Genomic DNA, 13,482 nt, shown 5'->3' on the forward strand with positions numbered 1-13,482 from the left:
AAATGAAGATAATAAAACCAAAGAATTTGTGTTTGCAATAATTTTCAGGAGTATTATCTGACAGAATTACAGGGGTGTGAATACTTTTGGCCATGAATAAATAAATAAATATATATATATATATATATATATATATATATATATATATATATATATATATATATATATATATATATACACACACACACACACACACACACACAGTGCCTACAAGTAGTATTCAACCCCCTGCAGATTTAGCAGGTTTACACATTTGGAATTAACTTGGCATTGTGACATTTGGACTGTAGATCAGCCTGGAAGTGTGAAATGCACTGCAGCAAAAAAGAGTGTTATTTCTTTGTTTATTTTTTTTTTAAATTGTGAAAAGTTTTTTCAGAGGGTCATTTATTATTCAACCCCTCAACCCACCAGAATTCTGTTTGGTTCCCCTAAAGTATTAAGAAGTAGTTCAGGCACAAAGAACAATGAGCTTCACATGTTTGGATTAATTATCTCTTTTTCCAGCCTTTTCTGACTATTTAAGACCCTCCCCAAACTTGTGAACAGCACTCATACATGGTCAACATGGGAAAGACAAAGGAGCATTCCAAGGCCATCAGAGACAAGATCGTGGATGGTCACAAGGCTGGCAAGGGGTACAAAACCCTTTCCAAGGAGTTGGGCCTACCTGTCTCCACTGTTGGGAGCATCATCCGGAAGTGGAAGGCTTATGGAACTACTGTTAGCCTTCCACGGCCTGGACAGCCTTTGAAAGTTTCCTCCCGTGCCGAGGCCAGGCTTGTTCGAAGAGTCAAGGCTAACCCAAGGACAACAAGGAAGGAGCTCCGGGAAGATCTCATGGCAGTGGGGACATTGGTTTCAGTCAATACCATAAGTAACGTACTCCACCGCAATGGTCTCCGTTCCAGACGAGCCTGTAAGGTACCTTTACTTTCAAAGCGTCATGTCAAGGCTTGTCTACAGTTTGCTCATGATCACTTGGAGGACTCTGAGACTGACTGGTTCAAGGTTCTCTGGTCTGATGAGACCAAGATCGAGATCTTTGGTGCCAACCACACACGTGACGTTTGGAGACTGGATGGCACTGCATACGACCCCAAGAATACCATCCCCACAGTCAAGCATGGTGGTGGCAGCATCATGCTGTGGGGCTGTTTCTCAGCCAAGGGGCCTGGCCATCTGGTCCGCATCCATGGGAAGATGGATAGCACGGCCTACCTGGAGATTTTGGCCAAGAACCTCCGCTCCTCCATCAAGGATCTTAAGATGGGTCGTCATTTCATCTTCCAACAAGACAACGACCCAAAGCACACAGCCAAGAAAACCAAGGCCTGGTTCAAGAGGCAAAAAATCAAGGTGTTGCAGTGGCCTAGTCAGTCTCCTGACCTTAACCCAATTGAAAACTTGTGGAAGGAGCTCAAGATTAAAGTCCACATGAGACACCCAAAGAACCTAGATAACTTGGAGAAGATCTGCATGGAGGAGTGGGCCAAGATAACTCCAGAGACCTGTGCCGGCCTGATCAGGTCTTATAAAAGACGATTATTAGCTGTAATTGCAAACAAAGGTTATTCCACAAAATATTAAACCTAGGGGTTGAATAATAATTGACCCACACTTTTATGTTTAAAATTTATAAAAATTTAACTGAGCAACAAAACTTTTTGGTTTGTAAGATTTATGCATCTGTTAATAAATCCTGCTCTTGTTTGAAGGCTCTAACTTATTTGCATCTTATTAAACCTGCTAAATCTGCAGGGGGTTGAATACTACTTGTAGGCACTGTATATATATATATATATATATATATATATATATATATATATATATATATATATATATATAATATATATATGTCGTATATACTCGAGCATAAGCAAGACCAGAGTATAAGCAGTGACTCCTAATTTTGCCACAAAAACTGGGAAAACTTATTAACTCGAGTATAAGCCTAGGGTAGGAAATGCAGCAGCTACTGGTAAATTTCAAAAATAAAAATAGATACCAATAAAAGTAAAATTAATTGAGACATCAGTAGGTTAAATGTTTTTGAATATCCATATTGAATCAGGAACCCCATATAATGCTTCATACAGTTCATGATGGGCCCCATAAGATGCTCCATATTAAAATATGCCCCATATAATGCTGAATAAAAGGTTAATGATGGCCCCATAAGATGCTCCATAGAATATTATGCCCCATATAATGATGCACAAAGGTTGATGTCCCCATAAGATGCTCCATAGAATAATATGCCCCGTATGCTGTTGCTGCAATTTAAAAAAAAAAAAAAAATGACATACTCGCCTCTCGTCGCTGGGAGCCAGGTGCCGGTGTCGCCGCTGGCTCAGGCCCCGGCACTTGCGAAATTCACCTGTCCCCGTTCCACCGCCGCGCGCCGCTGTGTCTTCCGGGTCTCTGCAGTGACTGTTCAGGCAGAGGGCACGCACTAACCACGTCATCGCACCTTCTGACGTGAACGTCACAGCCAGAGAAAGCAGAAGACAGAACTGGGGGTGGAACGGGGACAGGTGAATATCGCATGGCTCCCCCCCCTCCCCCCCCCCCCTCCCCCGTCATACTCTCCCTCCTGGTGTGGTCCCTGCTTCTCCGATGGTCTCTGGAGCCGGCAGCTTTTTCTTGTGTTCAACGGTCACATGGTACGCCTATGGGAGTGGAGTTGTGTCCATATTCATTACTTTAATGAGCGGTACCACGTGACCGCTGAACACAGGAAGAGCTGCGGGCGCCGGAGACCATCGGAGAAGCAGGGAAGTGCAGAGACTGCGACGGGAGCAGGTGAGTATGATGTGACAGCCGCCACTCTTGTCGCTCCCCTCCCCCGCCAACTGTTGTGAATTAGACTTTTTGGCTCCGTCTTGTGGTTACTTGTGATATGACTCTGGGATTGTCTTTCCTCAGTTTGGCAACCACCTGGGTCGTTAGTCCAGGGGTGTTGCTATATAAGCTTCCTGGATCCTTAGTCCAGTGCCTGGCATCGTTGTAATCAGATCCTTTCTGTTTGCTCCTGTCTGCTGGTCTTGGGTCGTGCTAAATTAAGCTAAGTCCTGCTTCTTTGTTTTTTGGTTATTTGCTTTGCTCTTATTTTTGTCCAGCTTGTACTAAATGTGATTCCTGACTTTGCTGGAAGCTCTAGGGGGCTGGTGTTCTCCCCCCGGGCCGTTAGACGGTTCGGGGGTTCTTGAATATCCAGCGTGGATATTTTGATAGGGTTTTTGCTGACCATATAAGTCATCTTACTTATTCTGCTATTAGCTAGTGGGCCTCTCTTTGCTAAATACCTAGTTCATTCTTACGTTTGTCTTTTCCTCTTACCTCACCGTTATTATTTGTTGGGGGCTTGTATCCAACTTTTGGGGTCTTTTCTCTGGAGGCAAGAAAAGTCTTTCTTTTCCCTTCTAGGGTTAGTTAGTTCTCCGGCTGGCGCGAGACGTCTAGAACCAACGTAGGCACGTTCCCCGGCTGCTGCTATTTGTGGTGCTAGGATTAGATATATGGTCAGCTCAGTTACCACTGCCCTATGAGCTGGTTTTTTGTGTTTGCAGACTTAGTAATTATTTCTGAGACCCTCTGCCATTGGGGTCATAACAGTATGCCAGGCCCAACATTGAATGTTTAATGCATTGCAGAAGTGGGATTATAAGAAAGGAAATTCTGAGGTTTTTTTTTTTTTTTTTTCCTCTCTTCCTCCCCTTTATCTCTGAGTGGCTTGTGCTTGCTGCAGACATGAATGTCCAGACCTTGATTACAAGTGTAGGCCAGCTTGCTGCTCGTGTGCAGGGCATACAAGATTTTGTTACCAGTAGTCCAATGTCTGAACCTAAAATACCTATTCCTGAACTGTTTTCTGGAGACCGATTTAAGTTTAGGAATTTTAGGAATAATTGTAAATTGTTTCTATCTCTGAGACCCCGTTCATCTGGAGATTCAGCTCAGCAAGTTAAAATTGTTATCTCTTTTTTACGGGGCGACCCTCAGTATTGGGCTTTCTCGCTAGCGCCAGGAGATCCGGCATTGGCAAATATTGATGCGTTTTTTCTGGCGCTCGGATTGCTTTACGAGGAACCCAATCTTGAAGTTCAGGCAGAAAAAACCTTGCTGGCTATTTCTCAGGGCCAGGATGAAGCTGAAGTGTATTGCCAAAAATTTCAGAAATGGTCTGTGCTTACTCAGTGGAATGAGTGTGCTCTGGCCGCAAATTTCAGAAATGGCCTTTCGGAAGCCATTAAGAATGTGATGGTGGGTTTCCCCATTCCTACAAGTCTGAATGATTCCATGGCGCTGGCTATTCAAATTGACCGGCGTTTGCGGGAGCGCAAAACCGCTAATCCTCTGGTGGTGTTGTCTGAACAAACACCTGATTTAATGCAATGTGATAGAATTCAGACTAGAAATGAGCGGAAAAATCATAGACGTCAGAATGGGTTGTGTTTTTACTGTGGTGATTCTACACATGTTATATCAGCATGCTCTAAACGCCTAACAAGGGTTGTTAGTCCTTTCGCCATTGGTAATTTGCAACCTAAATTTATTTTGTCTGTGACTTTAATTTGCTCATTGTCTTCTTACCCTGTTATGGCGTTTGTGGATTCAGGTGCTGCCCTGAGTCTTATGGATCTGTCATTTGCCAAGCGCTGTGGTTTTGTTCTTGAACCGTTGGTAAATCCTATTCCTCTTAGAGGTATTGATTCTACGCCATTGGCGGAAAATAAACCGCAGTTTAGGACGCAGGTAACCATGTGCATGACTCCTGAACATCGGGAGGTGATTCGTTTTCTTGTTCTGCATAAAATGCATGATTTGGTCGTTTTGGGTCTGCCATGGTTACAGACCCACAATCCAGTCTTGGATTGGAAGGCAATGTCTGTGTCAAGTTGGGGCTGTCAGGGAATTCATGCTGATTCCCCGCCGGTGTCTATTGCTTCCTCTACTCCTTCGGAAGTTCCTGAGTATTTGTCTGATTATCAGGATGTATTCAGCGAGTCCAGGTCCAGTGCTCTGCCTCCTCATAGGGACTGTGACTGCGCCATAGATTTGATTCCAGGTAGTAAATTTCCTAAGGGAAGACTGTTTAATCTGTCTGTACCTGAGCATGCCGCAATGCGTTCGTATATCAAGGAGTCTCTGGAGAAGGGGCATATCCGTCCATCCTCTTCCCCTCTTGGTGCGGGATTCTTTTTTGTGGCCAAGAAGGACGGATCTTTGAGACCTTGTATTGACTATCGGCTTCTGAATAAAATCACTGTTAAATTTCAGTATCCTTTGCCTCTGTTGTCGGACTTGTTTGCCCGGATTAAAGGTGCCAAGTGGTTCACCAAGATAGATCTTCGTGGTGCGTACAACCTTGTGCGCATTAAGCAAGGAGATGAATGGAAGACAGCATTTAATACGCCCGAAGGTCATTTTGAGTACTTGGTGATGCCTTTTGGGCTCTCTAATGCTCCCTCAGTGTTTCAGTCCTTTATGCATGATATTTTCCGGAAGTATCTGGATAAATTTATGATTGTTTATCTGGATGATATTCTGGTTTTCTCTGAAGATTGGGACTCACATGTGGAGCAGGTCAGGATGGTGTTTCAGGTTTTGCGTGAGAATGCTTTGTTTGTTAAGGGCTCAAAGTGTCTCTTTGGAGTACAGAAGGTTCCCTTTTTGGGGTTTATTTTTTCCCCTTCTGCTGTGGAGATGGACCCAGTCAAGGTCCGAGCTATTCATGATTGGACTCAACCCACGTCAGTTAAGAGTCTTCAGAAGTTCTTGGGTTTTGCTAACTTCTACCGTCGTTTTATCGCTAATTTTTCTAGCGTTGTTAAACCTTTGACGGATATGACCAAGAAAGGTTCTGATGTTGCTAACTGGGCTCCTGCAGCCGTGGAGGCGTTCCAAGAGTTGAAGCGCCGGTTTACTTCGGCGCCTGTTTTGTGCCAGCCTGATGTCTCACTTCCCTTTCAGGTCGAAGTGGATGCTTCTGAGATTGGGGCAGGGGCCGTTTTGTCGCAGAGAGGCCCTGGTTGCTCGGTAATGAGACCATGTGCTTTCTTCTCTAGGAAGTTTTCGCCTGCTGAGCGGAATTATGATATTGGCAATCGGGAGTTGCTGGCCATGAAGTGGGCATTTGAGGAGTGGCGTCATTGGCTCGAGGGTGCTAAGCATCGTGTGGTGGTCTTGACTGATCACAAAAATTTGATGTATCTCGAGTCTGCTAAACGCCTGAATCCTAGACAGGCCCGCTGGTCATTGTTTTTCTCCCGTTTTGACTTTGTGGTCTCGTATTTACCAGGTTCAAAGAATGTGAAGGCTGATGCTCTTTCAAGCAGCTTTGTGCCTGACTCTCCTGGAGTCGCAGAACCAGTTGGTATTCTTAAAGAGGGAGTTATCTTGTCGGCCATTTCTCCTGATTTGCGACGTGTTTTGCAGAGATTTCAGGCTGGTAGACCTGACTCTTGTCCACCTGACAGACTGTTTGTTCCTGATAAGTGGACCAGCAGAGTCATTTCCGAGGTTCATTCCTCGGTGTTGGCAGGGCATCCGGGAATTTTTGGCACCAGAGATCTGGTGGCTAGGTCCTTTTGGTGGCCTTCCTTGTCACGGGATGTGCGGTAATTTGTGCAGTCCTGTGGGACTTGTGCTCGAGCTAAGCCTTGCTGTTCTCGTGCCAGCGGGTTGCTCTTGCCCTTGCCTGTCCCGAAGAGGCCTTGGACACACATTTCCATGGATTTCATTTCAGATCTCCCGGTGTCTCAGGGCATGTCTGTCATCTGGGTGGTATGTGATCGCTTTTCTAAAATGGTCCATTTGGTGCCTTTGTCTAAGCTGCCTTCCTCTTCCGATCTGGTTCCTGTGTTCTTTCAGAATGTGGTTCGTTTACACGGCATTCCTGAGAATATTGTGTCTGACAGAGGATCCCAGTTTGTTTCCAGGTTCTGGCGATCCTTTTGTGCTAGGATGGGCATTGATTTGTCGTTTTCGTCTGCCTTTCATCCTCAGACTAATGGACAAACGGAGCGAACTAATCAGACTCTGGAGGCTTATTTGAGGTGTTTTGTTTCGGCAGATCAGGATGATTGGGTGACCTTCTTGCCGTTGGCTGAGTTTGCCCTTAATAATCAGGCTAGTTCCGCTACTTTGGTTTCGCCATTTTTCTGCAACTCTGGTTTCCATCCTCGTTTTTCCTCGGGACATGTGGAGCCTTCTGACTGTCCTGGGGTAGATTCTGTGGTGGATAGGTTGCAGCAGATCTGGAATCATGTGGTGGACAACTTAAAGTTGTCACAGGAGAAGGCTCAGCGTTTTGCCAACCGCCGCCGCGGTGTGGGTCCCCGACTTCGTGTTGGGGATTTGGTATGGCTGTCTTCTCGATTTGTTCCTATGAAGGTCTCCTCTCCTAAATTTAAGCCTCGCTTCATTGGTCCTTACAAGATATTGGAAATCCTTAATCCTGTGTCCTTTCGCTTGGATCTTCCGGTGTCGTTTGCCATTCACAACGTGTTCCATAGGTCTTTGTTGCGGCGGTACGTTGTACCTGTGGTTCCTTCTGTTGAGCCTCCTGCTCCGGTGTTGGTTGAGGGCGAGTTGGAGTACGTGGTGGAGAAGATCTTGGATTCTCGTCTCTCCAGACGGAGGCTTCAGTATCTGGTCAAGTGGAAGGGCTATGGTCAGGAGGATAATTCCTGGGTGGTTGCTTCTGATGTGCATGCGGCCGATTTAGTTCGTGCCTTTCACGCTACGCTGCTCATCCTGATCGCCTTGGTGGTCTTGGTGAGGGTTCGGTGACCCCTCCTTAAGGGGGGGGGTACTGTTGTGAATTAGACTTTTTGGCTCCCTCTTGTGGTTACTTGTGATATGACTCTGGGATTGTCTTTCCTCAGTTTGGCAACCACCTGGGTCGTTAGTCCAGGGGTGTTGCTATATAAGCTTCCTGGATCCTTAGTCCAGTGCCTGGCATCGTTGTAATCAGATCCTTTCTGTTTGCTCCTGTCTGCTGGTCTTGGGTCGTGCTAAATTAAGCTAAGTCCTGCTTCTTTGTTTTTTGGTTATTTGCTTTGCTCTTATTTTTGTCCAGCTTGTACTAAATGTGATTCCTGACTTTGCTGGAAGCTCTAGGGGGCTGGTGTTCTCCCCCCGGGCCGTTAGACGGTTCGGGGGTTCTTGAATATCCAGCGTGGATATTTTGATAGGGTTTTTGCTGACCATATAAGTCATCTTACTTATTCTGCTATTAGCTAGTGGGCCTCTCTTTGCTAAATACCTAGTTCATTCTTACGTTTGTCTTTTCCTCTTACCTCACCGTTATTATTTGTTGGGGGCTTGTATCCAACTTTTGGGGTCTTTTCTCTGGAGGCAAGAAAGGTCTTTCTTTTCCCTTCTAGGGTTAGTTAGTTCTCCGGCTGGCGCGAGACATCTAGAACCAACGTAGGCACGTTCCCCGGCTGCTGCTATTTGTGGTGCTAGGATTAGATATATGGTCAGCTCAGTTACCACTGCCCTATGAGCTGTTTTTTTGTGTTTGCAGACTTAGTAATTATTTCTGAGACCCTCTGCCATTGGGGTCATAACAGCCAACCCCCTGGGACAATGACTCGAGTATAAGCCGGGAAGGGGCACTTTTAGCCTAAAAAAATGGGCTGAAAATCTCAGCTTATACTCGACTATATATGGTATATATCTATCACCTCTGTAGTGGAGCAGAATACAAGTAAATCACTTCTGATAAAACAATATGAATATTAGTTCATTATGTAGATATGGGGTATATGTCTGAAGAAATGAAAAAATAAAAAAACGTCTGAAGAAATGAGTAGTATTTTGTACACAGGATGGTGCTGTAACGCTTACCTTTGGGTCCAGTCCAAGCCCACCACGTGTCAATATGATCGCTAAAGCAATATTTCTCAAAGAAGCAGACCACTTATAACTGATTTGCACTTGGTCTGTGATGAATGGAATATTTCGTATCAGGAAGCCAGCAAGTAACATACCTATGAAGGAAAACAACCTGTATTACAACATTGCATTTAAAGCCCAGGCGATTCTTAATTTTCCCACCTTCATTTTTTTTCCTCCCTTTCTTCCAAGAGTAATTACTTACGATATTTACTTTTATGACATAATAGCTGTATGGGACTTGTTGTTTGCAGGATTAGTTACAGTTTTGAAAGACACTATCCATTTTACCATAGAATGTGCTAAAAAATGAAAAAGGATGGAGGTTAGGGAATGGGATTCCAAATGTGATAAAATGGTGAAATAAAAATGCAATTGTGCCCCACGGACTTTTGTGTTTTGCTTTTAAGGTGTTCATTGCACTACAAAATGACCTGGAAGTAAGATTCTCCAGGTAAGTTAAATTACAACAGTACCAAACACCTGGCTCTTGAGGAGGAAACAGATTTATAAAAAAAAAAAAAAAAAAGATCCTCATAGAGGTCCCAGGACAAGTGGAAGAAGAGGTGTTTTACTTTCCCTTATTTTTGTTAGGAAAGTTGTTGCGACCTTCAAGAACCATAATAAATCTGAAGAAACTGAACAGATTCTTAACAATCAGATCATTTAGGATGGAGACCAAAAGATCATCCATAAAACTTATATTTCCGGATTGCTATATGGCAGTCCTGGATTCAAAGGATGCATATTATCATGTTCTAATTCATGTAGAACACGAGAGATTCCCAAGGGTAGCTCTCAGCACAAAGGGACAGATCAAGGATTTTCAGTTTTGGGCCTTTTTCTTCTGGTTGTCGACGGCCCTATGGATTTTTGCTAAGATTGTAGCCGAGATGACAGTTCACCTTCGGGAGAAAGATTCACTGGTGATACCTTACCTCGACAATTTTTTTTAATTTTTTTATTGTTGTCAGATCGGTCGAGCACTGCAGGATTCAGATTTAAAAAAATCAGAGATACCTTGACACGTTTAGGGTTGGCTAGTCAATCAAGAAATCAAGGTTAGAGCCCAAGAGAGCATAGGTTTTTGTTGGTCTTCTACTAGACTCAGTAAGAGTTGTTATCTCACAGAGGTGAAGGAGGTTTGGGTGTCTTGCCAGGTGTTGAAATTGCTAAGCAATCCAATCACAACTCTGAGGAAGGCAATGTCTTTGTTAAAAACACACTCATATTTTAAAATGGAATATCCTGTTAAACAAGTATTCTTTGAAAGGGCAGTTAGATGTAAAACTACGGTAACTATTTTTTTCAACAACCGTCTCAGTCTCTCTTCTAGTAGCTAGTCAGAAAACCTGTCTAGAGGATTTTCCTTCACAAATCAGGTTTCTTAGGTCATTACAACAGATACAAGCCCTCAAGTAAGAGGTGCACATCTGGGGATCTCCTGGTCCAGGGTCAATGGACGACGGAAGAAAAATCCGACTTCTCCAACCTAAACGAACTCTTAGCAGTAACAGTCATTAAGAGAGTTACTTCCGTCCATACAAGGTCAACATGTGAGAATCCTATAAGACAACAGAGTAACTGTGACCTACATAAACTATCAAGGGGCAACAAAGTCCAGATCCCTAATGACAGTATCTAATCAGATCTATGGGATGGTGGAGTCCCACCTCTTATCTCTAACATCTCTTCACATAAAGGGGGAATAAAATTGCAGGGTGGACTTTCAAAGTCGCATCCATCTTAAGCAGGAGAAATGGACTTTGAATCAGTGTTTGGTCAGATTGTGGCCCTTTGGGAGCTCTCAGGCATAGATCATTTTGCAGACAGGCAGAACAGAAAGGTAAGAAGATCCTGTTCACTGGATCCCAAGGAAGGCCCACAAGCTGTGGATGCAGTCTAGCCTATGCTTTTCCCCCATATCGTATTGATCCCAGCAGTTCTGAAAAAGATCAGCGAAGATCGAACAAGGGTAATCCTCATAGCGATATTTTGGCTCAACAGGCCTTGGTTTTCATGGATGAGGATGGTGTACATTGCCGAGACACGAGTAATGCCGGATATTCCAGACCTGCTGTCTCAGGGTCCAATTCTACATCCTCAAGTGTCCAACTGGCATTTGACAGCATGGAATATTAAAAGGAAGCTACTAGAAGATAGAGAGTATTTGTCAAATCTGATCTTGACATTACTGCAGAATAGGAAAGAAGTAACAACAAGAATCTATAACAGGACTGGTCGTAAATTTCTGGTTTACTCATGGGAACACCAGTCAAAGCCATTTTGGAATTCCTCCAGAATGGATTAGAACCAGGTCTGTTTACAAATACTGTTAAGGTCAGGTATCGGCTCTGGGTGCCCTATACAACTATGATCTGGCAAGTGATCGGTGTCTTGGGATCGGAATCTGGTACTTCCGGCTATAACCAAACCTCAATGGAATCAACATCTATTAAGGTTCTTATACTTAAAACCATCATTCTGGTGGCTATGACTTCAGGCATTGTCTGCTAATCCTCAGTTTACAAGGGTCTAAAAAGATAGGGTAGTTTTAAAACTGGATCTGGCTTGCCTTTCCAAGGTGGCCTCCAAGTTGCATAGAAGTCAGGAAATTGTGCTCCCTTCTTTTTGTGCTAATCCTGTAACTCTAAAAAGAAAGAACAATATCATTCTTTGAGTGTCAGGAAAAGCCTGGTAAAATATATTTCGGCCACAGAAACGTAGAGGAGAGGTCAGTCACTTTTCGTATCCTTACAGGGGCCTAGAAAGAGATTTAAAACCTTGAGAAACACACTAGCTAGATGGATTAAAGAGGTTATCGAGTTGGCTAAGTCTGCAAGTAACAGGGCAGTTCCAGGAGACTTAAAGCCTCATTCAATTAGAGCAATTCAACCTACTGGGCAGAGAAAACAGATGCCTCCATCACGCAAATATGTAAGGCAGCGACGGGATCTTCATCTTGTACCTTCTATAAGTGCTTATAGGTTGGACTTTGGTTCTTCTGCTGATCTTTCGTGAGTGCTGTCGTGGGTTCTGGAAAATCCTATCACTGGTAAGTGATTCCACATTTTTCTTTGAAATAAGTGGCCAGACCATCAGAGGTGAAATATATAAACTTCAACGGTGACCCCAAAGATAATGTGCTCACTCTCCTACCTGAAAATACCTTGATAAAAAATTACAGATCAATCCATTGAATATGAAGCTATAAAAAGAATGGCTTTTAGTCTCACCCAGTTTTACTTACCTCTTTATGTAGATTTATTGTATATGCGAACAGTAAAATGTAAAATTGCCCATGAATTTGAACGTACGTGTATTATTCAGTTTTTTCACTAATACAACACATACCCATTATAGGTCATATGGCTGTTCACAAATTAGTGTTTCTCACAAATTATACATGTGATTCTCACAAAATAAGAATATCATCAAAAAGAACATTTATTTCAGTTAAATACAAAAAGTGAAACCCATTATTTAGAGTCATTACAAATAGAGTGATCTATTTCAAGTTTTTATTTTTGTTAATGTTGATGATTATGGCTTACAGTCAATGAAAACCAAAAATTCATTATTTCAGTAAATTAAAATACATTAGAACACCAGCTTGAAAAAGGATTTTAAAATCCGAAATGTTGTCCTACTGAAATGTATCTTCAGCAAATGCACTTAATACTTGGTTGGGGCTCCTTTTGCATCAATTACTGCATCAATGCGGAGTGGCATGGAGGCGATCAGTCTGTGGCACTGCTGAGGTGTTATGGAAGCCCAGGTTGCTTTGATAACAGCCTTCAGCTCGTCTGCATTGCTGGGTATCGTATCTCATCTTCCTCCTGACAATACCCCAAAGATTCTCTATGGGGTTAAGGTCAGGTGAGTTTGCTGGCCAATTAAGCACAGTGATACTGTTGTTTTTAACCCCCTTTCTGCCATTGGACGGAATAGTACGTCCGATGGCAGAACCCCTGCATTCATGCGGGCTCCGGCGGTGAGCCTGCATCAAAGCCGGGACATGTCAGCTGTTTTGAAGAGCTGACATGTGTGTGCTGTAGGCGCGAGCGGAATGGTGATCCGCCCGCGCCTATTAACTAGTTAAATGCCGCTGTCAAGCTCTGACAGCGGGAATTTAACAAGCACTGCCGGCCATCTGGCCGGAAATGCGCGCACCGCTGACCCTCGTCAGGTGATTGGGGGTCATCGGTGCGTCGGCATAACAACCAGAAGTCTCCTGCAGACCTCTATGGTTGTTGATGCCAGATTGCTGTGAGCGCCACCCTGTGGTCAGCGCACATAGCAATGTAGTAATTTAGCTTCATAGGGGTGAGCTGAGCATCGCCCCTATGTAGCAGTCTATCAGGCTATGCCAGCTTATAGCTACCCATGGAGGCTATTGAAGCATGGCAAAAGTAAAAAAAAAAAAATGCTCTTAAAAATACAAAAAAATAAAAAAATATATATAAAAGTTCATATTCACCCCCCTTTCGCCCCATTCAAAATAAAAGTATATATAAAAAAAAAAAAAATCAAACATACACATATTTGGTATTGCCACGTTCACAATCGCCCTAT

General features: G+C 43.6%; 1 protein-coding gene across 2 annotated transcripts in view; it reads right to left on the reverse strand.

Annotated features, from left to right (window-relative positions):
- Positions 1-13,482, reverse strand: part of SLC9B2 (solute carrier family 9 member B2) — a 127,924-nt gene that overhangs the window by 67,569 nt on the left and 46,873 nt on the right. For both annotated transcript variants that reach the window (XM_077278074.1, XM_077278082.1), the window contains exon 5: positions 8,860-9,002. In XM_077278074.1, coding sequence (XP_077134189.1) covers positions 8,860-9,002 — 143 coding nt within the window. The remainder of the gene's footprint in view (positions 1-8,859; positions 9,003-13,482) is intronic.

The sequence above is a fragment of the Ranitomeya variabilis genome, chromosome 1, assembly GCF_051348905.1.
Source record: "Ranitomeya variabilis isolate aRanVar5 chromosome 1, aRanVar5.hap1, whole genome shotgun sequence".
Classification (NCBI taxonomy): domain Eukaryota; kingdom Metazoa; phylum Chordata; class Amphibia; order Anura; family Dendrobatidae; genus Ranitomeya; species Ranitomeya variabilis.